At 38.6% G+C, this 27,106-nt stretch overlaps 1 protein-coding gene across 17 annotated transcripts in view; it reads left to right on the forward strand.

The window, feature by feature from the left end:
* The window catches only part of PKP4 (plakophilin 4), a 961,933-nt gene that overhangs the window by 786,533 nt on the left and 148,294 nt on the right, over positions 1–27,106 (forward strand). For 15 of the 17 annotated variants that reach the window (XM_049712690.1, XM_049712689.1, XM_049712685.1 and 12 more), the window contains exon 2: positions 6,391–6,527. The exons of 1 other annotated variant lie outside the window; for it this stretch is intronic. In XM_049712690.1, coding sequence (XP_049568647.1) covers positions 6,396–6,527 — 132 coding nt within the window. In that variant the 5' untranslated portion in view covers positions 6,391–6,395. Of the gene's footprint in view, positions 1–6,386; positions 6,528–27,106 lie in introns of those variants that run through there. One more of the 17 variants, XM_049712700.1, reaches the window with a different exon arrangement.

Here is a 27,106-nt window from a genome sequence, read left to right on the forward strand (position 1 = left end):
AAAGAGGTTGAGCAACTCACTATTGGCCGTCTAGATTTTCTCTTTTCTGAAAGACCTATTCATCTCTTTTGCTTATTTTTGTGTGAGGTTGTCGTGCATTGATCTTTTTGATTGTAATAATAAATCCATAAGTCAAAATAATTAACCGCTATATCTAATCCATTCTCTCGAATTACTCTGCTGTTTGGCATATAGCTCCCTTCTAAATGAATTCTTGCCAGGAAATTGAAATCTTTTGGATGAACTGTTTGATTAGAAGTTCAGTATGTAACTGTCTCTAGGCTTCCTAAACAGTTGCAGATTTTTGTAATGCTTCTTATTTCCAAGATATTTTTAAACTATAACTGTGAAAAGTATCTAGTATTCTTTTTAGAATTCTAGAATAGACTCCATATGGTACTGAAGGTGTTTTACTTTTGAGGCATATTCCTAATTCCCAGTACTTCATTCTTTTCTTCTGTAATATCTGTTCCAGTTTCATTATAAGTAAAGCAAAGAAACTTATCTTTGCTACATATGATACTCAGTAATTTTTTAAAATTTTTACTCATAATATTTTGTTCATCTAATGCTTATTTAACAAACTTTTATTCTATATTATTAATATATTGCTTTGAATCAAATTTAAATATTTGTGCTTATTTTCTGTCCTTTATTAGTCTTAATTTGTTCTTAGACATCTTTATTTTATCCTACCAATTTTGAAATGGTTGTTATCAATCATCATAACATTTTCTGAGTGTTCAAAATGAAGTCATGAGATGTGTGTTATACTCCAGATTACTAATGCAAAAGAGTAGGAAAAAAATACAGTCTAATTTATTTCACTGGATAAGACAAAATAAAGTATACTTATTATACTTTGACCAAAAATTATCTGTTAGTAAAATGAGTAAGTAGAGGAAGATCCAGTATCTAGTTGATCTTCTATCTCAGAAATTTAGTGAAGATGATTTTGTGGATTAGTGTTATCTGTGGTAAAAGGGATTGTAGTTATTGAGTCTTAGGTTATACCTATATATTACATCCACAGCCTGCAAAGAAAGCCTTAAATAATCACACTAGAATGTATGTGGCCTGCATCCTTGAGCAGAAGAATTTCTTGTTAATTTGTAAGAGTTCACTGTAAGACACACACACACAATATTATGCTAACAGTTTCACACAAAAGCTTATTTGTGTTCAATAAATGTAGCAGTGAAAACACATAACCGTTCATAGTCAGCTTTCCAAAAGGGGTTTCACAAGGTTCAATAGAATGATAAAAATAGAGACCTGAGCAAAGAGGAAATTTAGTAATGAAAGGCTGGGATAAAATGGGAACACAGTTGTAAGAGTTGGTTACAGACTCCTGAGCTTTTTGTGCAGCTGAACAGAAACAGTCAGCACTAAGATTTCCAGTGCCCATCACTCCCTCAGGAAAACACAGCGTCCTGGCCTTCAGGTGCCTTTTTACACAGAGGTGTGTTATGGTAGACGACATTCTGAAAACCCCTGAGGAGCATTCACATCAATTCAGAATGTAGATGTTGTCATATCCTAGTGTCAGCCTCAAGATTCAGAGAACTTTGTTTCCTGATTCTAACACACACCCAGTGCAGGATGCCTCCTGTACCATCCCTGCTACTTGATCATCTGAACTGTGATCAAAGACCTCTTGTGATGGGGAATTGTACCACCTTTGGGGTTATCAGTTTTTGAAATTATGGACATTTGACTCTTCACTCCAAAAGGAAAGACCTCATGAGCTTGCCCTCATGGCTCCAATCTTTAGTTTTATAATGTAATATTAATATATAAATATAATAAAATATAACTATTAGCCAAATTTGCTTCAGAGTATAAAGACAGTAGTAAATTAGGTTAATACAAGTTTGTTACAACACCATTAGTTTTTGGTCTAGCTTTTGGGACCGAAAAGTCTAACTTTACTTGCACTTGGCAGTCCTGAAGAGGTTTATAGACCTTTTGCTTGTCTGCATGGTCCTTCTCGTCTTCAGGTCACACTTTCTCTTCCTGTTTCATCTGCTGTGCCTCCTGTGTTCTCGGCTAAGCTTTGAGCTCATTGTCCTTGTTCGTGCTCCTGAAGTCCTTTCCTCATCCTTTCATCCTCTCTTGAATGGATGCACTTGTGTTCGTTCCTGTTAATGTGCCACCCATAACTGGACATGTCCCAAGGCACCTGAAGAAAAGGTGTACACTCACTTGTCCCCTTCTTCCTATCACTTTAAATGCTGATATCAATACAGCATAGCATCACCTTGGCTTTGCAGCAGCCTTGTTTCACTCATGGTTCACTCATTCTGCTCTTGAGTCTGAAGTGCCTAAATCTTCTCCCCTGTGTGCTGCTGAGCTAAACTAAATGCAAATCCCTACGTTTATCCCTGGTGTTTTTCTCTCATTAGAGGCAGCTCATCACTGCAGTGTAGCAGTGGTTTTTGTATTTGAATTTCATCACCTGGTAAATACAGTATTCCTACTCACTGAAGAATTTGAACATGCCTTGTATATTATTATTTACATTATGGCTAAAGTTTTTGGTCAGGGCTGGGCCAAGATCAGAGCTCTCTGGCATTACATTAGAAACCTCTGTAGGTTGGTATATTTTGTTCAGCTATTTACAGATTGTCAGAGTCAGCAGTTGACCTTGTGCCAGCCCCATTTCTATGCTGATTATACCGTAGGGGACTTCTAGCACCATACATGCCTCACCAGAGTCTAGACACACTGCATTTCCACGGTTACACTGCCAAAGAGAAATTAAACCAGCTTAACATGACTTTTCTTTGGCGTGCCCCTTTTTGGTTCTCACAGATCATCTCTTGGACAAAATCCTTGTAAGAATCTCACCCACGATCTATGTCTAGCTCTCTAGTTTGTAACGTGAAGAGAGTCTACTTTCTTCTTTCCAAAAACAGCAATGGCATTTTCCTGCTTCCAGTTTTCTGGCACCTCTTCCATTCTCTGTGATTCTCCAAAGAGCCAGAATGGTTCAGCAACTTATTTGTAAGTTTTCTCAGGTCCCTAAAATGTAATTGCCCAACTCGGGCAAATTGAGATCATTGAGGGAAGCACAAGGCCTAATTTCTCACCCTCTCTTTGCTATATAAGTACCTATTGCTTTTTTTTTTTTTCTTTGCTAATGGAGAGAGGTAATAATATTCTGTGACTTTAGTCTTAGCTTGATTCCTTCAACTCCTCAAACTGTTACGAGAACTACAAGTAAGTGAACAGAATACTTGAATAGGTGTATAGCTTGTCAGTATTATGGCATCCCTCCTCTGTCCCATGTTGGTAATGGTATTTGGGGACTGTTCCAGAGATGAGGTGTAGAGAAGTGTCGCGTCCTCAGTTATGCCTGGGTACCCTGGTCATCCTTCTGTATCCCATAGGTGTGATTGCCTGCAATGTCTCCTAGTCTTTGAGGAATCTGAGAATAAAAACATCATACCTACCTATGAAAGTCTCCTCTCTTGCTGAATAGTAGTTTCTTGTACAGATTTATAACCTCTTCACCACCTCTTCCTATCAACTTCAGCATTGTTATTCCATCACTTGTATCTTGCTATACTTTGCCTTGATCTGATTCATATTTTGCTGCCTCAGCTAGATGATGAGCCACTAATGGTCAGTGACCTTGCTTTATGCCTGTATTCCCTTATCACCCTGCATATTACATGGGCAAAGTGGTATTCAGAAAATGCTCATCTGTTGTCATAGATCTGGACAGTCATCAAAAAATAAATAGTATGAAATTATGGATGGTATACTCACAGTGATGTAATGTAATTACAAAAATATAATTTAGTATTTTTCTTTAAACAGTAAGGATCCTCCTATTTTTAGTAGAGAATAATTACTTCCCCAGTGATGTTTCTGTTTCTCTCTTTTTCAAATTCTCTTTGTTCACTGAAATTTTGCTTCTCTTTTTCTTACACATTGGTTGTTTCATGGTATTATACTCTTGATATTTTAAATTTTTGTTTCTTGGCATTATTTGTTTCACTGTTGCATAGTAACATTTTTGTTCTTTGCAACCCACCTGCTTATTTTAAGGTGTGTAGTTTTTCAGTGGCATAGAGTGCTTTCATATCTTTACTAGCCTTAAATGCAAAGCTAAGATCTTTGTGGGGCATTTTTTCCTTCATAGACCTTAAACCTTGTACATAATGAGCACTGGTTGAATACAGTTATTTTATCCAGTTGATGGTATTTTAAGTGTACTATTTTATATCTTAACACAACATACATACTAAAAAATAACGATTGCCATAAAGATCATTCCATGGTGTTGTATGAAGAATTAGTAAGCCATTTTTGTAAGTGAGGAAAGGGTGGCTCATGTTCAAGGCACTTAGGTTTTGATCCTGGAGCCACTTACTCCAAGTCTGAAGGTCCTCGTCTCACTTGTCCTTGAGGAGACTCTCCTCCTTGCAGATGAGGCTGCACCCCCAGCCTTGGGCCCCACAGAAACGGGTGATAAAGAATTTGCCTGCTAGACAGTAGTTAAGAATCTGCCTGCAATGTAGGGGACACGGGTTTGATCCCTAGTCTGGGAAGATCCCACATGCCACAGAGCAACTAAGCCCATGCGCCACAACTGCTGAGCCTGTGCTCTAGAGCCCACGAGCCGCAACTACTGAGCCCATGTGCCACAACTACTGAAGCCCGTGCGCCTGGAGCCTGTGCTCCGCAACAAGAGAAGCCACCGCAATGAGAAGCCCACGCACCGCAATGAAGAGTATCGCCCACTCGCGGCAACTAGAGAAAGCTCGCGTGCAGCAACAAAGACCCAACACAGCCAAAAGTAAATAAATAAAAATAAATAAAAATTGTTTTAAAAAGAATATACCTGCTAGAGCTGGCATGAGAACTCCTCATGGAGAGTCCCATTGGGGGAAAATGCTCAAACTCATCAGACCCATTGTCTATTTCTAATATTGTAGGAATAAAGTAACCACTGGTGGCAACCTGGAACCTAACCCCATCTTCACTAATGTGGAAGTCAGGAGAGTAAACAATGAGATGGAGGCTCAGGTGATATGTCATCTTCCCCTGTCTTATAGACTATGAGTTTGGAAGTAAACAGCAAGCTGATACTGACATTTGATGGAATGGGAAAAAATCCCCAGATCATCCTACAGAAATGAACATTGTGGAAGTTGATAAGAAATCAAAATCCAACAGTAGAGTCATTTTTAGGAGAAAGCTAAAAGAGGAATGTCAGAAACAGCATTTATGGTCTCAAATGTCCATATACAAGTACACAGGGTAACACATTGAACAAATAAGGTCTCATGAGCATCATAGCACTTGGTCAGATTTGCCTAATGACTGTAATGAGACATGGAAGAGACAGTCAGTCCTTCATTCATGTATTCAATTATTTGGGAAACATTGAGTATCTATTATTATATGCCAGGCACTAGGCTAGTCTCATGGTATGGTAGACTCTACTCTTGAGGAAACAGGCAGAGAGACTGACAGGTAAACAAGTTATTAAAATATTTACAACATTTTAGGTTACACCTTTTTCACATCTTTTGCAAATTTATACAAAGTCCATATCAGATCAATAAGTTTCCCGGCAAACATACCACTCTTAGTATGTGTTTATCTTAGGAGAGGCACCTCATCTCCTGCCAAGAACCCATTTCATTTGTCACAAGCTATGGTCCTGAAAAATAAATTCTCTTTCAACACCAGCTCCATAGCCATTGTCATCTTTGCATAATCAGATTCCTCTAAGGAAACCAAGCTAGCTATAATACTCCACCAATGTTATCTTTATTGCTGGTTATTAATGCCTTGCATTTCTTTTAAATACAGCAGAATTTTGCTTATTTTCAAGCCTTTCATAAGTTTTAACCCCTTTTTCTTCTGTTGAATAAGCCTCTTCTATAATCATAAAGCATTTGCACGTTCATAGGTGTCTTCCTGTGCGTACACTTCTCTGAAAACTGACCCATATAGCAATCTAGAGTGTTGTTATTTTGTTCGTGATAAGAAAATCATATTTACTTAATGGTTAACTGTTTAGAAAATTCAGCGATTTTATAGCATCTAACAGCCTTAGTGTCCTCAGTATATTTTTGAGTCCTCTTCCCTAACCCTTTTCACATCATTTTTTGCTATGATGTTGTTTAAGTATTTTCTCAGTGTTTATTATTATCATTCTTATTCTATTGTTATTTTTTAGTATTTGGTAGTACTAGCTATACTTTGGCCCTAGATGTTGCCTTTTAGAAATCAGATAGCCGTATGGTGTTGTGATCATGGTGTGTAGAATCTGTAGTAGTTCCTAGGAACCATCTGCAAACGCTCAGCCCCTGCCTGTTCCTGCCCAGGAGCGGAGGAGAAAGTGTTAACCCTTTGCCTGCTTGATTGCAGGAGGAATGCCAGCTCCTGAGCAGGCCTCATTGGTGGAGGAGGGGCAACCACAGACCCACCAGGAAGCTGCCCCCACTGGCCCAGGCATGGAACCCGAGACCACAGCCACCACTATTCTAGCTTCCGTGAAGGAGCAGGTACATCCTCTGATTTTAGACTTTGCAATTAATTATTTCTTCAATGCCTTTAAAAATTAATCTTTCGATGTGTTTTCAATTTGTCTAACGTCCTTGACGCCTTCACGTTTTCTAATTATAAGGTGTTTACATCCCTGAATACATTGGGATGACTGGCAGGTAGAGCCGCTCCAGGTGCCAGTCAGAATCGGAACATGCAGGATACTTGTGCGTCTGCAAGTAAGGACAATATCGGTGGTCATCGGTGTCTCTTGTCTCGCTCACCTTGCAGAGTGTGTGCATGCACGCCAAACTTCATAAAGCGTGTTTCACATCACTGACTTTTCTGTCAGGACTCTGGCAACTTGAGGCCTGTGATATCCTTAGATCTGTTGAACGTTTTAACATAGGTATTACATAGGGTCGTCTCAGTGATTTTTGGATAAAAGGCTCTATTTGTTGTGTTTGTCTGAATCAGAGTATACTCATTTTGTGAGCTAATGTTCTAAAACTTGTCACACTGTGCCAGTTTGCTTAAATGTCCTGTTTATGTTGATTTTTTTAAAGGCACTTAATACTATTTATCCTTCAAACCCAAGTAGCCTTCTAAATTAGATTTTTATCTGGCGGGCTTAGAGAAATTGGGATTACTGGTTTTAATTGTTTAAGATTTAAAAGCTTAATAAGGTGAGTGTAGATGTAAAGCTCCAGGGAGACTTTTCTGCCCCCTCCCTCAGAAAACAAACAAGCAGACAAAAAGTATATGCCCTCCGTGAGGGTTATTTTGTTGGTGATAATCTAATAGTAAAATCCTCTTTTTAAATCTTATGATTAAGTGACTGGTCTTTTTTTCTCAAGAGATACAAGCTAGATGTTGAATATAGGCTGGAATTATTTTTTGAAAAATCAGTATCAGCAGCTCAAATGAGTAATGATGACAAAGAATGAAGGCATGTTGAAAACTTCATTATTTTACTGTTTGCTGTAACTTAAAGCTGAGTATTGTATGAAAGATTGCTCTAGAACTAGGAGATGTGTCAGCCATTAGAGCTGTACTTTCAAGAAAAAAATGATTTTACAACTTACCCTAGTAGCAAGCTGTCAAAATATTTTTTCATTCCTCACAGAAATTTGAAGTTTTTAAACATTTCACAAACTAGGAATTTGAGAAGACACAAGAAAATTAGAGTCAGTACTGTTTCTGTTTTCCACTAAACTATAGATTATCTAAGCTTCTGTCACCTTTAGGGAGGAAAAAAGGACTCTTTTCTCATAGTTGTTGAGATCTGACCCAAGGAGCTATAAAATGAAACGGCTCTGATTTATTTGCGGCTCTTAGCTTGTACTGCGTTTTGGTGAAACATGATGGTAAATTTATCAAAATGCCCAGAACTAACTTCAGACCAGAAACTGTGTTCAGTAGGCATAGCAACAGGAACTTTTGTGTTTGTACCTTGAAACCGGATAATCCTGCATGTTGAAGAAAATTGGAAACCTATCATGATTTTTGCCCTGTAATTCCTTGACGGCCTCAGATGACTTCAAAATTTTATCTTTTGGCAAAGAATAGAATTCTGAATGGATGTTTTGTGGGAGAAAGCAAAAGGGGTTCTGGTTTCTCGAGGTAACCCAAAAAAAATACAGATATTTGTTAGAATTATCGTATGTCTCCCACTTTATTTATTTAGTGGGAAGAGATACTCATCTATTCTTGTTCTAAGAATTTGAGTCCATTAATATACATTTACAGTTTTCATTCTTAATTTCTTTTAAGATTGTCAGTGTTCATTACTCAGTGCTTTAATCATTCAACCCAAGACACCATATCTATCTCTTGTTCCAAGATATTTGCCTGATTTTAAATAGCTAACTCTAGTTCCCATAGGATTTTTGTGGTACCAGGCAAGATACTCTAATTTCTCCATAGTAAAAATTTCTTAGACTTTCCTGAAATATGTCACTCATTTTTGTCTGTCAAATGAGACAGAGCACAGAAAAGTTAGCTAGGAATAAGAAAGTTAACTACTATTTACCTTATATATTTGATTTTAAAATACTAGTCAGAATATCAGTTCTTAGTTGCATTAGACTCAGATGATAGTTAATTTTAGATTATGTCCTTGGTCATGTTTTGTATCAAAAGAGCAGTATTCTTGGGTGGGATGTGTAATTATAGGAGAAAAAAAAGGGTGCCTCATTTTCATAGCCATGAGGTGATAGGATCAGCTCTGCTGATCTCAAGGAACAGACCTTGTTTGGTGGCAGCCATCTATCAGGAAGGATGTTTCGTTCGGGTACAGAGACCCCTTTAGTGCAAGGGGGGATGTGGCTGGGTTCCCATCATGGCTCTACTACTTATTGTGTGATCTTGAGAAAATTATTAACCTCTCTGTGCCTCAGTTTCTCATCTATAAAATGAGGATAATAATAGTTATTGAAAACATTAAATTAACCTGTGCAAAATTTTTATACTGCCTGACACTTAGTAAATGCTCATAGTAAAGCCTAATATTACTATTATCGTCGTCTCTGCATAAGAAGAAAATGCCCTCCTTAAGAGAAGCTGGTGGTTTTACTTTTAAATACGTATCTATAGGGATTGAGTGACACTTCTTTCAGGATACTGATATGAAGACAAAAACTTTCTGAATATTTAGCCATGTTTATGTTGCGACAGTGTTTACTTCTGCATGACATTAAACTTTCCAAACTTCACCATACTGGTCTCACCAGTTAAAACAGCTTTATGTATTTATTATAAGAAATGGAGCATGTGAAAATAAATTTTATAAACATGCTGATGTAGTACAACCCAAACATAATGTCAAGACACTTGGTTAAAGAAGTGGAAAGTAATATATTTCAACATGCAACTGAATTTTGAGAGGAGGAGTCTGTGTTCTTCTTGTAAATTATATCAAGCCACTAAAATACTTCACATGAATTCCCCCTGGGTAATTCATTGTAAGTAGTAGGGAAGGGAAGTGACCAGTAGCAGTCTTGTTAACAAATCATTAGTCTGTTAATATCTGAAATTGGATTTAGGATGTCATAGGAACAATGAAATCTTCCTGTACTGGGCCACACTTTCCCTAGGATCCTCCCGTGCCGGAAGCTGTTCCTTATTTCTTGACAAAATGCTGAGATTCATATTCTCTCTCTTTTATGAAGCGATGACCTTTCACATTGATGTCAGTCACATAGATGCATACATGTGCAGTTATAGAAAAAGTCCTTGGTCTTTTGCAGATAGAAAGAAGGAACCTACTTCTGTTCAAGTGCTACCTCTTTCATGAAGCCATGTTCACCCCAGCCTGAAGTCAACTCTCTCCTGATCTTCTTTAGCACTTTATACCACGGCTGTGACTCTTATCATATGCTCCTTTGGATGATATAATAAAAACCTACCTAAGGATAGAGCTGTGTTTTATATGTTGCTTCACACACATGTTACAGGCCACTCCTCGCCTGGGCCCTTGAATATACTAGAGCTGCAATAAATGATTGTTCAAGGAAGGAGTAGATAAATAATGCTGACTATCAGATCACTTTGTCACCAACTGGCTGTTTTGTGAGGATAATGGAATCTGTTGCCACATTCATAGAAACATTACTAAGCAAGAGAATCTCACAGACAGCACTTAGAAAACTAGTTACCCAGCTGTACATTCTTGTCTTTAAGACAATTTGAATTGCACTATATCTTATTGATTTAGAAATTAAATCTGATCTCTGCATGGAGCAAACAAAAATTTTATTTCATATGGATGGTCAAATAATGGCATAGGTGTTTTGTAAATATGAAATAAATTTATATTCCATCTTCTATCTGTCCAACTTAGTTGAAAATTAAGTGTAGGGAAGGAAAGGATGTGGTTTGTCTCGGTGATGTCACAAAATATCCACCGGCCTCATGTATACCAGGTAATCACAGAAGAAATGCCTTTCAGTTAAGGATTGTACTTTAAGAGAAATAAAAAGCCCATGGGAAAAACAAAGTAATGTGATCCTTGGACTCGAACGTAAAGTTACAGGAAGTATGTTGAACTTAAGCTACCAGTTGGTTGCTGGCTGTAATCAGGATCATCATTTGGCAGCTTCTACTGTTCAGCTCAACTCCTAATGAAAATCCGGGAGTCCAAGATGAATATAGATGGTGGAAACACATTTTTTTGTATCCTGATAGTTTTCAGGCTACCTTGAGAATAATCTAGTGCCTAGCTTAACATCTTGTAAAAGAAATATGGCCAAATGTGGTGCCCTCAGAGAGCCTTGCCTCCTCTTGTGAAAACCTTAGACTAAAGTGATTGATTCGTCCTTGAAATGGACAGCACGCCTTTGGATACAGAGGAATTGGAATTTGATAAGACATTGACTTATCCAGAAATTCGCTGCCACCCCCTGCAACTTAGATGTGTCAGCGTGCTAACTTCACAGGCTCAAGGAAGCAGTGAGCCAAGGGCCCCGAGCAGGCTATTACTATCAATTGGGAAAGTATATAGTAGTCTTATAATTAATAGAATGTCATCCTGGATTGTAGAAACACTCTAAAAGACCATATGGCCAATCCTGGATAGGGTTAAATACTTTTCATAGCTCTATAAAGGTGCAAGTTGATTTACATTCTATAAAATCACACATGTAATATTTATTACACTCTTTCATCTTCTGTTGTAAAGTTTCTTGAATAATTGAGACCCCTATTTGAACTTGGCCTTACTCCCTAGGTGCTCTAACTTCCATTGTTCTCCCACAAACCACACCCTCTTATTTTTGGTTTATGATTTAAGAAGTTTGGAATCCAGATTTAAGATTGAGGCCAATCCAGGTAGCATGAAATGGTAAGCAAAGAATAGATTTGGTAAAACATTGCTAATTTTACTCTTACTCTGGTGAAGTCCTAAATTAGATTCTGTGTGTAGTTCGTTACCTTTGATGAGTGAAAATTGCACTGTTCTTCACTTGTGAGGCTTTCAAAGAGAATACCACCTCTCAAGATAGTATCTGACTTTGTGAAAATTACAATTCTACCTTCAGTGTGTCCCTATTAGTTTAAGTGATATTTAAATATTACAGAGTGAAATGAGTCATTAGAGATCCTTAATTTTTGAAGATAAAAAAGGAAATTTGGAGCCCAACTGTGTCCTACTGATATTACTTCATTTTTACGTGGATATGTTAGCTTCAGTAATTACACACCCTTTCCTGTATGGCAGAATGCCCAGAACTGAACAGATTCCAGTACAATTATTTACTTTATTTCTCTGAAACCGAAACAGCTCAACTGTTGTACACCTGCCTTTGCAACTTCCTTTTATTTGGCCCCTAAGTTTATTTACAATGAAATAGTTCTCCCTGACACACCTCAACCACATGCAGAAGACAGAATTTTTACTTCAGCTGTAAACAAGCACAGTTTGTAGCTTAGCTAAAAGCACTGTACTGTAAGTACAATTCCTGAAGCTTCACGTTTTTCCTTTTAGTAACTTAGTAATTTTTCCTCTTGGTAACTGAATTATCCTGGCAATTGTAATTATTGTGTAATGCATAGGGAAGTCTTCTGTGCCTGAACTGCGTCATCAAACACGAGGTAAGATTGGATCTTTTCTTAGTGACTTCTGTGGGATCATCAAATTTCACAGCTTTACCTCTTTAATATTATGGAAATCAGGTTCAAAATGAGGTCAAGTGGTAGAGGTCTTGTGACAGTCTTTGACCTGGATTCAAGAATTCTTAACACTGATGCTTGGTTCTCAAGAGATCAGTCCTTTTAAGTTGCATGTGACATGGTCAAAATTTAACGTTTCTCTTCCATGTGTTAATGATGTGTAGCGTATCCCGCGCTTCAAGTATCTCTGTGGTTAAACAATACAAAAGAGTATAGCCAACAGATTTGTTCAGTATTTGACTGTACAAAAAAAAAAAATAGTCCTTAGATTGCCAAGTTAGCTAACAACAAGCATGTACACTTTTACATCTGCTCATGTTTTCCAGTGGTCTGATGAATGATCAACTGGACTTGTGAGCACAGTTCCCGGGCTTACATGTCCCAGGCATACATTTTGAATAACTGAGTTTTTGTTCTGTTTGAGTCCACTGGAGACATCTTTTTAGGTGTATTGACACCGTAGGTGGTTTGTTTCATTTTACTTTGTTTTTCTTGAAGAGCTCTTAAATTCCAGGAATTTGAACAGATTCTGTCTGGCTCTTCACATATAGCTGAATTACACTTGCAGACATGATATGCATAGTAGGTGCCCCCAAAGTATTTATTGGGTAAATGAACTAAGAATGTAAAAATGCTTACTCTCCCACTGTAGTTGTTTTACACTGGCTTTTAACTAGATAAAAAAATATTGATTGAAAGCCTACTGTGAGCAAAGACTGCCCAGGAAAGAGTCGGGAGGGATGGTAAGGAGACCTATGAAGATGGTCTGTTTCATACAGTTTCTACCCTCAGAAGAATGCAGTCACAAACCTTATTGTATATTTTTATGTGTGGTAATTGGCATATAATGAATATTCATTAATTGGAACCACAAAATCCAAGAATATATGTACTTTTGCCCCCTATTTTAGTTAAGCAGCCTATAGATATGTATTGTATTATGTCGGTTTTATGTAAATTTGTTAATTTAGGCATTATTAACTTTAACTTTTACCATTGAATTAGCTTTACCTTTGTTTAACATTTGAAAGCAATAGAATATTTTTCCTTTATTAACACTTAAAGTCAACCCCGACTTTCCATGTTTAAAACAATAATTTCCTTTTCAGTTGAATAACTCAGTTCACAGTTCCTGTTCAGAGTTAAATTATGAATATATGGAATAATCTTTCCCCTGTACGTGCAAACTATATGCTACTGAACGTGAAATGAGTGACTGCTGATTGATGAGATTAAATGGGTGACAGGATTATTCAGCGTTGAATTCTCTACGCTGAATGATTGTTTTTCTTTTTAGAGTCACTTCTGGAGAGAAAAATACTTCAGAAACATACTTTTTCCCTCAGGAATAACCCTAAAGTTACTCCATAGCGATAGCGAAACAGGCTGTCTTCATGTTTGTGTTCTCAATTTCTAAATTGCCGTTTTTGTTACTTTTGCAGAAAGGGATCCATACGGTCTTACTGCATCTGTTTTTATTTTATGCGTGTATTCATTCCAGAGTGATTGGATCTACTTGTACCTCAGCAAAGTAATTTAGATTTTGATTATTTCATTTTAGGCATTCCTAAGAAAAATTATTTAAAATGTAAAGTTCTTTTCAAGTAATGCAAAGATAAATCTATGTCTTAGCTTATAGAATCTTAAGAGTTTTTATGCACTGAAACCTTAATAATATAGGGATTGAAAATAATAGAAACACTCTGCAAGCAAATTGAAAGAACACATTATTGAAACATGAAGATAAATGCATGTTATAAAGTTAAATTCGATGTAAATCATATTTCAGATATGAAAATGGCTATCATAAATTGAAAGATAGTTTTCGTAGAATTGAAATCTCTTGGCTCTTGAAAGAAAATTTAATTTTCCTTTAAAAATTGGAGACCTAGTCATTTCAAACTTGTATTTTAATTTGTAGACCTTTACATATGAAAATTCCTATAAAGCAGCACGACATCAGAAAAGTATTCATCATGTGGTATTATCTACTGTAATAGGCATATGTCTGATTTATAAGTTTTCCTAAAATCATTCCTAAAGTTTAAATCAAGATAAAAGTCCTCAGCCACTGCATATGGCCTTCTAATAAGCTATTCTGGGGGAATCAATTCTTACTATTTCCTCTATATTTAGCATCTCTGCATCTGTTGTTCCTTTACAAATTGCATCAAAAGTTGAGATAAACCATCATTTCTCCCCTTTGCAAAATATTTTCATGAATTGTTTTATTAATAAAAGAGTAAACCTGTCTTGCCCAAGTCTAGAATAAATTGGCACCTCCTTTTTTCACTCACGACCTTAGCTACCTCATATATTTCTTGCTTAAAAGCGACAGTTGTTGGAAGGGGGCAGGCTTACTGGAGCTTTTCTCTTGCACCCATTTTCTCATTTGTTTCTTAATAAGGTGAATATTGTTTTTTCTGTAATGTAAACAGTGAACGGCAGGATCTTGATTTTTCTTTAAGGTATAATGAGAAAGTGAATTCTTATTAAATTATTTTGTGGAAAAATATCGTAGTAATTGCTGCTGTTGGCATTATTCTCAGCTGATTGATTAGAAGATTTGATGGTCTGTAGGTAAGAATATGAAATTTATATTTGTATAGCTGTGGATACTGAACAGAATGCTCTTTCACTTAGTTTATTTGATCTGCACTATAGAATAGGGAAAACATTTTATTCATGCAAAATACTTTATGCATGCAAAACTTTTATTTGGTTGAATTTATTTTTTAAATTCGTAACCCTTGATAAAACTTCTTTTGAGTTCCCATTAAAAACCCTGAAGACACTCACCCTATTGTCAGAGTTGGAGAGGAGTTCTACTATAAGGACAATCGAACAGGATTGAGAAGAATGGTTAGTGGATTATCTGTGCTAGGTCTTCCATTCTAAGGACAAAGACCCTACATTGCTTTTATTGGGCTTGCCAGCTTTTTGATACAACCAGATTGCTGTCTCTTCCCTCTCTACCACCATCACCCCCACCACTACTACTACCAGAAGCAAATGAAAAATTTTAGAAAAGATTTTAATTAAAACCTTGAATTATGCAGATAGTTATTATTATTACCCCCATTTACAAATGGGAAAATGGAAACTCAGGAAAAGTTGAGTAAGTTGCCCACACTTACACAATTAATAAATAGGGCATCTGGTATTCATATCCAGGCAGTTACAGTCTAGAGATGCATACTAAACAGTTAAAATCTACAGTGGAGTCAATAGAGAAAACTGGATACAGAAGAAAATCGAAGCACTGATGTTGATAAGATTATTTGAGAAGTTATCTTGGAATATAGAGGAAGAGAATAAAAAGGATACATTAGACATGGAGGTCATAGAGAATAAATCTGCCATAAGCATTGTGGATGTTCCTGAGAAATATTTTAGAATAACTGGAGCAGAAGCAATACTTAAATATAATTTTAGAACAGATTTTCTAAGCAGAAAATAAAGTCCTGAGTATATAGATTTGAAGGGGTCAGCATATTACAGGCATCACCTGTGGAAAAGAGACCTGTCTAGGAATAACTTTGACAAAATTTTGTATTTACAAAGTTAATGGGGAAAAAGACTCTACAAGAATCCAGATTAAACAAATAGTTTATCTGCAAAAGGTAAAATCAGACTGACATATAGCTATAGCTTGGTGTAGAGCAATTGTGTTTAGAGTATTGAGGGGGAAAAAATGCTTATAGTCCAAGAGGTTTATACCCAGCTAAATTGTCTTCCATGTGTGAAGAATGAAAAAGATACTCTCAGACATTCAACTCATGTTGAATGTGTTGAACTCATGAAATGTGTTCTCTCTTGTACCCTGGTACCCTTCAATAGTTGAAGATGTGTTCCCTTCAGAGAGTAATCAAATTTAAGACTCAAGGATGAGAAATTTATGATATAAAGTAACTAGTGCATCATCTCTTACTCAATTAAGATTCCAAACCAGGAATCAAGGGTTATTATGTGCTATCAATTCGATTTTGCAGTTCTTCTCCAGTGCTTTCCTGCTTCTCATGGTCCCCAATCTATATACTCCTTCAGGTAGTTCAGATGGATATGTTACTCTGGTGACTGTCCCTATTAGCCATTGGTACTATTCTGATTCACTCTTGATAATAGGAGGTAAACTGCTTACATATTTTAGATACTCCACAGGGAGAATGCCCAGTCAATGGTAGGGCATCATTTAGACATTTAGTGGCATTTTTCATTGTCCCAGCACTTAAGATGTTTTGCCACCTATAAACTTATATTGAATGTTTTGAGTCATGGTTTGTTGGCTTATTGGATTTGCACAGACAAAAAGAAAAAGAAAAAAAAAAAAGACATCTTGGGCTTCCTTGGTCGTGCAGTGGTTTAGAGTCCGCCTGCCGATGCAGGGAACATGGGTTCATTCGTGCCCCGGTCCGGGAAGATCCCACATGCCGCGGAGCGGCTGGGCCCGTGAGCCATGGCCGCTGAGCCTGCGCGTCCAGAGCCTGTGCTCCGCAATGGGAGAGGCCACAACAGTGAGAGGCCCACGTACTGCAAAAAAAAAACAAAAAAAACTTCAGTTTGAGCTGGGAACAAATTCCTATACATGTTTTTATCTTTGTTGGATCTATGAGTGCTTTAATTGTGTTTAAAACATCAGTGTTGGTAATATCATCTTTGTTATGTTAAGATATATATTCACTTAGAAAAGTCTTGTAAGGAAATTCCCAAAGGTATTCTGGACTATGAAGAATAGAACTGTGTCCTTAGCACAGGACAAGGTAATCGACAGAAGTTTAGTAGGTACCTATCAAATGAGTGAATAAAGTGAATGAAATCTGTGCAGAGTAATTAGAAATGAGAAAGGAAAAACAGAGAAAAGAGGTATTTGACATTAACAGACAGTTGACAAAAGAAGGGATATAAATAACTAATGTACATATGAAATAATATTTTTAGCTGACTAGTAATTGCAGTAATACATATTAAAATAATGAGACTATATCTGCCTTTCATATTGGCAACAGTTAAAGATTAAAACGGTGTGAGCATAGTGATGTTAGCGATTTCATGCAGTATCGGTGAGAGTAAATTGGCACAACCATTTTGGAAACCACTTTGGTCCAATAATTCCAATTCTAGGTGTCCAGTCTAAGGAAATAGTAACTGTTAACACAAAAATATTAGTCCTAGTGATGTTTATAATATCTAAAAATTGGCAACAACTTGATTGTCCAATACAAGTAGAATGATTGCATAACAGTAGTACACAAATAAGATGGGCTTTGCACAGCTTAAAAATCACACTTCTAGGGCTTCCCTGGTGGCGCAGTGGTTGCGAATCTGCCTGCCGATGCAGGGGACACGGGTTCGTGCCCCAGTCCGGGAAGATCCCACATGGCGCAGAACGTCTAGGTCCGTGATCCATGACCGCTGAGCCTGCGCGTCTGGAGCCTGTGCTCCGCAACCGGAGAGGCCACAACAGTGAGAGGCCTGCGTACCACAAAATTTAAAAAAAATAAAAATAAATCACACTTCTAAAGAATTTTTAATGACAGGAAAACTTAACAATACAAAGGAAAAAATAAGGCATCTAACCATATATGTACAAATTTGCTATAGAAATACATGCATATCTGTGTGTGTGCACACACATACACACAAACAAATGCATGTGCACTCATTAATAAAAATAAGAGACACTCCTAAATGTTGAGTAAGTATCTTCAGGCTTTCTCCCTTGTATTTTGCAAATTTCCTTACAAAGATCATGTAATGCTTAATAAAAATTCTAAAGCCATAAAGTAATCTGGCTGAGGTTTTTGAAGTTTTCCAAAAGATAATAATAAAAGGTTACCATAGACTAAGGTTGACAGAGAAGGAAAGGAAAGAAGTGTATATAAGTTACAGGATGTGGAACATTTGTCAGATAACTCATGGTTGAAATGGAAAATTTAGCATGGCTGTGATGGCAGTCTTCAGATAGGGTATCACGGCACAGTGGTTAAGAGCAGGGGCTCCCATGACTACCCCTGGCTGTGCCGTGTGACTTCAGGTTACTTCAGATGGAGGCTTCTGTGTCTTCATTTGTAAAATGAGGATAATGGCTCCAATCTTACTAAAATAGTGAGTACTCAGTAAAGGTTCACTGCAGTTGTTATCTCTGAGACGATATGTAGAAAGCTTGTGGAAGCATTATGTTCTAGCCCGGGGCCACTTGGGAAGGACCTGCATCCAAACTGAAGAATACTCAAAGGCAAGGGCCAAGGCTGAGACCTGGCCCACTGAAGGGGTTCCATCCAGAGGACCAGGCAGAGGTTATATGCCTTAGGGCCCTTACGGCGTAATGCCTATGAAGCTGATGGGAGGAGCCAACATCTGTCTGGACCCATGGAGATATGGTTGTGTCATCTTACAGTAATTCTGCAAATCCAGCTCTTTGCAGATATCTTTACATAGTATATTCAGAAGTCTAGTTAAGAGATTCCTGAGATATATCTTTACCAGTTGCCTTGGAGGGCTTTTCTACAAAGTATCATTAAGTAAGAAAAGGAAGATGCAGAGAAGTGTACCAAACACCCATTTTTTTGGATTGCCCCACTGCAGGATATAAACTGCAAGGATGCTTTCCACTATATTCCAGAGCTTAGAGTAGTGTCTGGTACTAATCAGCTCTCAGTACCTGTTGAAAATATATTTGTTGGAAATGTTTGTGTATTCATGGAAAATAAGTAGGGAACAAAATACAAACATACTAGTGCACATCAAACTCACATTCATTACCTAGGGATGGTGAGGGAGGAAGTAAGAAGCCCCTTCCCCCAAAAACAGAGTAGGAGGGGGATATAGATCTAAAGTAAAAAAAATATAAAGTTTCCTCATGACATGTGTATGAAAGTTTATAGCTGACCATTTTTTCCCTTCCATTAGAAAAATCAATTCTGTCCAAAAGTGATAGTCATAAGAGATTTGTTCAAAAATGGATGTTTGTGTCTGAAGTGAAACGGTGGTCCTTGCATCTTAACCAGGACCACACCACACTTGGGCTTCCTTTGCTTGTGCAGACATCCACCTCTCCAACCCCACAGCCTAGTAACAGCGGACTGACTACTTCTCAAAATGATGTCACTCTTTTGGGGGGTGGGAAGCGAAGCATCTGTACTGACATGATTATATTTTCCAGCTTTTAAGTGCTTCCAGCAATATTTCATATTTCATTGAAAATGTAGCTTTAGTGAGTCATGTCTAAGCCTGAAGAAACACTGGTGCTTTTACAAAGAAGTTGAGAGTTTGTCACTGCTGCGATGGTGCATACCTCTAATCTGTTCTTGCCTTCCATAACCTGGATGCAATCCAAACCCAATTGTATCCACTCTGACTGATTTATTTGAACTGGCAGAGCTTACGTCGGTAGACTCTTAAGTGTTCCCTTATGATATATTCCTACACAGAAGGAAGTAAATGTAGTAATTAGGACTGTCTTATTTTATGACTAGAACTATGCAAAAAATATGGAGCCATTTCCAATACAATACTTGTGTCTGGAAAATAACATCCCAGCTTCAAAATCCTTTATCCCAGGCGGACTAGAAGTGCACAACAAAATAGAGTAGATTGACCACAAAATATTGCAAAGTACAAGATCCCGTTTGTATTCTGTGACTGTTTTAGCTAGCATTTTGACTACCCGAAATAGGTTTTTAAACATCTTGAGAAAACCATGTTCCCAAGTACAGGTTTTGATTCCCGTAGCAGATTAGTACTGGCAAGTTGGAAGGTCAAGCACCTTTACAGCTCAGAAAAATGTCAAATGGCCACCTGAGAGCCAGGCGGGGAAGGACAAGGGCGTTAACCAGGAGAACTGAGCCAAAGAAGCCCAGCTCTCTCCCTTTCCCTTTAGCTGGCTGCTCCGGAGGGTGCTGCTGGGCAGGCCAGTCACGATCAGCCCTTCAGCAAGGGCATCCTCACAGCCAGCCAGCCAGCCCCTGAGACCCTCTAGAAGAGGCACACAGAGCCCTGGGGGGGCTACAGTTTGTCCTGAGGACATCACTGTACCATAGTGAATATTTTTAAATGTTAGGCTTGTTACTATTTATGGTAATAATCTGATAAGCCTAACTCATCAGTGAATTCTTGGAGAGTTTCACTGTACTCTTGTAAAGAATTCAGTAGTTTCTTGGTAGAATGGGAAGAATGTAGACATTGATGTCAGGCCGACCTGGGTTCAAATCCAGAGTCCCACAAAGAGCTTTATGCTATTGGGCAAGCCCCTTAACCTCTCATCGCCTGTTTCCTCTGTAAAATTACAACAATGCCCAGTTTGTAGGGTATAGGTCTTATATTTTAAAATGCTAATAAAGTGCTTGGTACTTAATAGGTGGTCAAGCCCCTCTTTAGAAGCAGAGCTGTCTCAGGTGTTTTGTAAATATTGAAGTTTTCTGTCTTTGGGGTTTTAGTGATAAAACTGGCATTGGATCTAATTGCCCCTGAAATGGCCACAGCAAAATGAAGCCACCCACCAGTGTTGAGTGTTGTTTACTCTATTGCTCTTTGTTTCCCGCAGAGCATTAAGTTTGTTTTTCATCTTCATCTACCAGAAATCTTTAATTCCCAATCTTTCAGTTTTGTTCGGTGAGTTGAGGAAATCCCACACGCACCTCCTTTTTCTTGTTAAAGCCTGCCTTAGGACTCGTCCTTACCTGAAATGCATTTGAACATTCTGCAGTCCAAAATAATGTAGTACGATTATTCTGAAAGAACTCTCTGTTGGATCCGAGAAGCCATTAATTGTTTTGAGAATATGAGCCATGACTGCTTGAAGTGGTAGATTCTGACTCAGTGCAGGATGACGCGCTGAAGCAATCTGGTGTGCTTCAGGTCCTGCAGCCATCACGGGGGGGGTGGGCAGTGCTCTGTTTTGAACCCCAACCCCTTAAAGGAGATTGTCAGACCATCATATTGCAAAGAATCCACTCATTTCCTTCAATAAGTTCATGAAAAGGAATTATTTCTTGAACAATTTTAATATTTTCAATTTTAAATATTAGGCCCCACGTGGTCTGTAATATATATTGTATTTAGTAAGCCCTTATTTATCTGTAAGACATGTCTAGAATTCCTATCAAACAGATGTCAGAGATGAGACTCTAATAGGAAATAGCAACTCCTGACTTGCTTTTCTTACTTGGTGCTAAGAAACAGTGCTCTGATGCCGTGGCAGTTAGTATCTGTACCAGGCACAAATTACTGACAGTTCTTAGTTATTGTTCACATTTATTGAGTACCAGTGTGCATGACACTGACTCACATACTTTGTATGTGTCACCTCATGTAATCCTCACAGCAGTTCTAAAAGTCTGTCACTATTATTATCCCCATTTTACAGATGAAGCAGCTGAGGCTTAGAGAGTTTGTGAAACTTAAGTCTACCAGAGTGTAGACAGCGTCGTCCATAGCAGAAGTCCTTGTTCCTAGAATGGGGCCTGCTGCATAATAGACACTCAACTGATATATGTTGGATGACTGGACTTCCTCAAGTTCACACATCTGGTCAGAATCCAGGGATTGACAAAGGATTTAATTCCAGGGGACTCTCAGACGCCAAAGCGTCTAGCTTAAACTTGTGTCACTTTCCTGCCCCTCCCCTCCTTCAATCAGCCCTGTATTAGACAGTTTCAGAGGAATAGAGGACATGATTCCCGCCCTCTAGATGCATAATCCAATGAAGATGCTTCCAACCCAGTAAAGATGTTCAGAATATGCTTGCTAAGCTTCAAAATAGGAGCTGAGGCAACTAGGCACTAAAACACTCAGCTCTGCCATAAATATGTGTTAATTGGGCTTCAGGTTTAGCTGCTGTAAACAATGAGACATCAAAATACCATGGCTTAAACAAGACAGGAATATATTTCTCTCTCATGAAACATTCCAGAGAGTAGTGGTCCGGAGCTGCCAAGGCAGTGTTGCTGCATGGTTGCTGTCTCTTGGTGTCAGGCAGCTCCCAGGTCTCATTAGGTCCTGCCAGGAGGTAGGGAGGGATAAAGAGCCCGGGGAACAGATGCATTCCTTTTTGGAGGGCGTGGTCTAAAGAGGCTTGTTCCTCTTAGGCATTGAACTGCTGCGTGAACTGGGTCATTTGGCCACGGTGAGCTGCCCCGAAAACTGGAAATGCAGGCTCCTGCTGAAACAGCCATGGGTTCGGATAAAATGATTTATCAACAAACAGCAGTTTCTGCCACAGTGTACTTGGGAAGCGTGTGGGTGCCCTGGCACCTGGGCCTCGTTACTCCTCTGCCATCTTTTCTACCTGCCTTACTCTACCCTCCTTTTGATTAGCGCTAGGCTGGGCTGAGCTGTACTGGATGTTCATGGTGGTCCAGAAAGGAACAAAATCAGAATCACTACACTGATTTCTATATTCTCCGTTTAACATTTGTAAATAAGAAATGCTGTGGAGGATAGACCAAAATTTTATTTCCTTGGGTTCCTTTTTTTAGAATTTATTTTATTGGCATATAGTTGATTTACAGTGTTGTGTTAATTTCTGCCATGCAGCAAAGTAATTTGTGTGTGTGTGTATATATATACACACACACATACATACACTCTTTTTCATATTCTTTTCCATTATGGTTTATCAGAGGATATTGAATATAGTTCCCTGTGCTATGTATACTAGTTTATATCTGCTAATCTCAAACTCCCAATCCATCCCTCCCCCACCTCCCCTCCCTGCTTGGCAACCACAAGTCTGTTCTCCTATGTCTGTGAATCTGTTTCTGTTTTGTAAATAAGTTCATTTATATCATGTTTTTGAATTCCACACATAAGTCATATCATATGGTATTTGTCTTTCTCTTTCTGACTTACTTCGCTTAATGGGATAATCTCTAGGTCCATCCATGTTGCTGCAGATGGCATTATTTCATTCTTTTTCATGGCTGGGTAGTATTCCATTGTATATATGTACCACATCTTCTTTATCCATTCATCTGTCTGTAGGCATTTAGGTTGTTTCCATGTCTTGGCTATTGTGAATAGTGCTGCTATGAATATAGGAGTGCATGTGTCTTTTTGAAATATAGTTTTGTTCAGATATATGCCCAGAAGTGGGATTGCTGGATCATGTGGGAACTCTAGTTTTGTGAGGAACCTCCATACTGTTCTCCATAGTGGCTGCACCAGTTTACATTCCCACACAGTCTATGAGGGTTCCCTTTTCTCCACACCTTCTCCAGCATTTGTTATTTTGTAGATTTATTTTAATGTTGGCCATTCTGACCTGTATGAGGTGATACCTCGTAGTTTTGATTTGCATTTCTCTAATAATTAGCAATGATGAGCATCTTTCCATGTGCCTGTTGGCCATCTGTATGTCTTTGGAGAAATGTCTATTTAGGTCTTCTGCCCATTTTTCGATTGAGTTGTTTTGCTATTGAGTTTGATTTCCTTGCATTCTCAGTAAGTTTCTATTTAAGTTTGTTTTCCCTTTAAGCCTGAATATGCCAATTTTTGAAATCCTGTTAATATTGCTTAAATTTTAAAAAAATCCTCATTGAACTTTTCATGCTATTGCCATCTTGTAAAAGAGTAATAGAAATTGCTAAATATGCCTAGTATGAGTAATTAATGTTGCTATGAGATCCTGAATGTTGCATTTCTATTTCTTTACTTCTCTGTTTCTGCATTTGGAAAAATTATACTACCCCAGGGTCTCAAATTTAAATGTATTTTTATAATGTCATCAAGTTTCTCTCCAGAGTTACAGTTGTCAGCATTTTCCCCCTATTACCTGAAAACTTCTTCCCCTGCAGTTTATAATTGGAAATGAGTAAATTTCAAAGTGTAATCTCAACTAAAACATTCCTTTTTTAGGAAAACAGAAGAAGTTTTCTAATTCAAACATTTTGACCCATAAGAGTAAGAAAGTTATCTATCCTTTTTCGACTTTTCATTCTTAGTACCTAGAACAATGCCCAGCATGTAAGTACAGTACTCAAATACTTGTTGACTAAATCATATTTAACTTTTTAAATTAAAAAAATTTCCCATTTTTAATCTGTATGCTTAGATTAAAAAATTGCAAAATTGGGCTTCCCTGGTGGCACAGTGGTTGAGAGTCTGCCTGCCGATGCAGGGGACACGGGTTCGTGCCCCGGTCTGGGAAGATCCCACATGCCGCGAAGCGACTGGGCCCGTGAGCCATGGCCGCTGAGCCTGCGCGTCCGGAGCCTGTGCTGCGCAACAGGAGAGGCCACGACAGTGAGAGGCCCGCGTACCGCAAAAAAAAAAAAAAAAAAAAAAGAATTGCAAAATTACATACTTAAAGTGTTTTGACTATAGCAACTACCCCCCAAATACCCAATGTATTCACATACAGCACATGCACACACACACGCGTATGCACACCTGTGTGCATGTATACACATGCATTTGTTTGGAGGTCAGGCCACTGGCAACCTCAGCCCTTTGAAACATACTAAAAATTACCATGAAAATGGCTTTAGGCCCTCACCCTCAACCTTATTCCCTCTAGTTTACAATATATAATTTGGTCGTCACTGTATTTTTGTAGAATATGTTTTGGATGTACAAATTTAGCCGAGGAGTTGCAGGGCAGGAAGGTGAGGAGAGGGACCAGAGGGCAGGAAAGAGAAAGGATGGAGATCAGAATTCCAAAAGGAACTGTGACAGCACCAGGTGACATTGCTACATCAGGGAAGGAGACAGGACAACTGATGGGCAGGCTCCAGGGATTAGTGATGCCTCCATATGGTTGTGGTTATGCATGTTTCGTTAGTCAGATTATTATTGTCAGTTATTTAGAAAAGTATGCGTGTTCCATATATTCTATTTAACAAGTCAGGAGAAAGCATCATACCTTAGGAGTGTTTGAAATCAGAAAATAATTTGGCATTTGAAGGATCATCTTTGGATATCCAGAAATTTTAATCCTGTGAAACAGCTCTTTACTCAAAGGTGATGGAGAAATGAAAAATTATTAAGTAGTATAAAGAATCCGTGTAGCCAGGTTTAGAAAGGAATGCGTTAAAAGTTTGTAACTAGGGAGAATAGCACTGAGAGACTAGACTAGTTCTACCCATCCTAGTTATCCTTACCAGAGAGGCCAAGTAGAGTTTTGTTGACAGGATAATAATTAGTGTTTACTGAGCACTTGGACCAGGCGCTGTGCAGGTGATGGCAGTGTGTGTATTGATTAAATTCCCCATCGCTCTGTGATTTCAGAATTAACACAGATTAGCTCTTTTGAAATGCGAGGAACTGAGGTGTAAGTGGGTTAAGGTTAAGTTGCTGTGTGTGGTTCACACAATTCATAAACAATTAGCAGGAATCTTACCCTCATCCCATTCTGCCGCCAGTGGCGAGCTTATGCCCTTGCCAGCCTTCAGGAGAGCCATGCTTAGTTGAAGCAAAACTACTTCCTAGGGCTTCGCTGGTGGCGCAGTGGTTGAGAGTCCGCCTGCCGATGCAGGGGATACGGGTTCGTGCCGCGGTCCGGGAAGATCCCACATGCCGCGGAGTGGCTGGGCCCGTGAGCCATGGCCACTGAGCCTGCGCGTCCGGAGCCTGTGCTCTGCAACGGGAGAGGCCACAACAGTGAGAGGCCGGCGTGCCGCAATTAAAAAAAAAAAAAAAAAAAAAAAAACTACTTCCTAGTTTGTGGCTCTAAGCCAGCCGCATGAGATGGTGATTCCAAGCCTCAGTCTGTGTGCTGGATAATGGGGGTAAAAGCAATCAGTTGACTCCCTACCGCATGAAAGCATCGTGAGACTCATGAGACTAAAAGCACTTAGAAATCCTCTACTTTGTAAAAATTGTTATAAGACATTGTTACAATATTCTTATAATCAGCAAAATAAGAATATAGTTATTTCCATTTAGGAAGTATTATGTATTGATAGCATTGTGCACTAAGAAATAAGGATTAGAGTAATTTAGGCCTCAAATATTTTCAAGTTAAGAAATCTTTATTTTCTTTCTCCCTGCCAAAAATATCTTATTCTACACCCCACCTCACTCCCCCGACCCCTCACCCCCCAGCTTAGTGGGAAAAGTCCGGTTATATTGTGTTCCTTTCAGTGCAATGGTATGTAAACTGCATAAGGGGACAGTGAGAGTAATGAAGAATTTGTTTTCTTTGGTGACTCCTTTTGCACTGAGTATTGAATGCGGTCTGAATGGAACGTGCCACCAGAAGCCAGAAGGTCCTTCGGTCATCCATCCAACTCTGTCTACACACATTCGTTATCCATATATAATCGGCTGTTGGATAAGTTCACGTGCATCATCTGTCCAGACTTTAGGAGAGCACAAAGCCATGTCAGGAGAGAGCCCTCTTTACCTGCAGGTGCAAACTGGGAGTAGTAACCATGAAGTGACATTTAAGGAAGGTGGAGCTCAATGAGTGAACCTTCACTGCCTCCTCTTCCTCTAACTCCCCACCCCCTGCCTTCTACCAAATCTGCCAGATCTGCCTTCTACCAGATACTCACCTTCTACAGATCTGGCTCCATCCTTTCCACATGCACCATGCCAGAGACCCAACACTTGTAGTCTTGAGTCCTAAGCATGGCAGAGAGCAGGCCCTAACTTCTACATTTAGTTGGGAGCTACTGGGCACAAGACAGTTGAGCATTACTTCTGATTAGCTTGCTTACCTCAGGAGGAAGCCTCTCTTTGCTTCCCCTTTTGGGGGCGTGGCTGCCTCACCTGGCACCTAGGCCGCCTCTTTCTTTCTCTGTATACTCTCATGTTAACAGCTGTTTCCTTTTCCTGCTTTCTCAGCTTTGTCCTTTTTGCTCTTCCTACAAGCCTACCAGCAGCACTGTCTCCTGTTGTTTTTGTTCAAAGAAAGGGAGGTGGAGAAGAGTTTTAAAAATTTGAGGTATGGGTAAGTCTGTTCTTTTAAGTTGTAAATTGCTGGAGGGCAAGT

The sequence above is a fragment of the Orcinus orca genome, chromosome 7 (assembly GCF_937001465.1).
Source record: "Orcinus orca chromosome 7, mOrcOrc1.1, whole genome shotgun sequence".
Lineage (NCBI taxonomy): Eukaryota > Metazoa > Chordata > Mammalia > Artiodactyla > Delphinidae > Orcinus > Orcinus orca.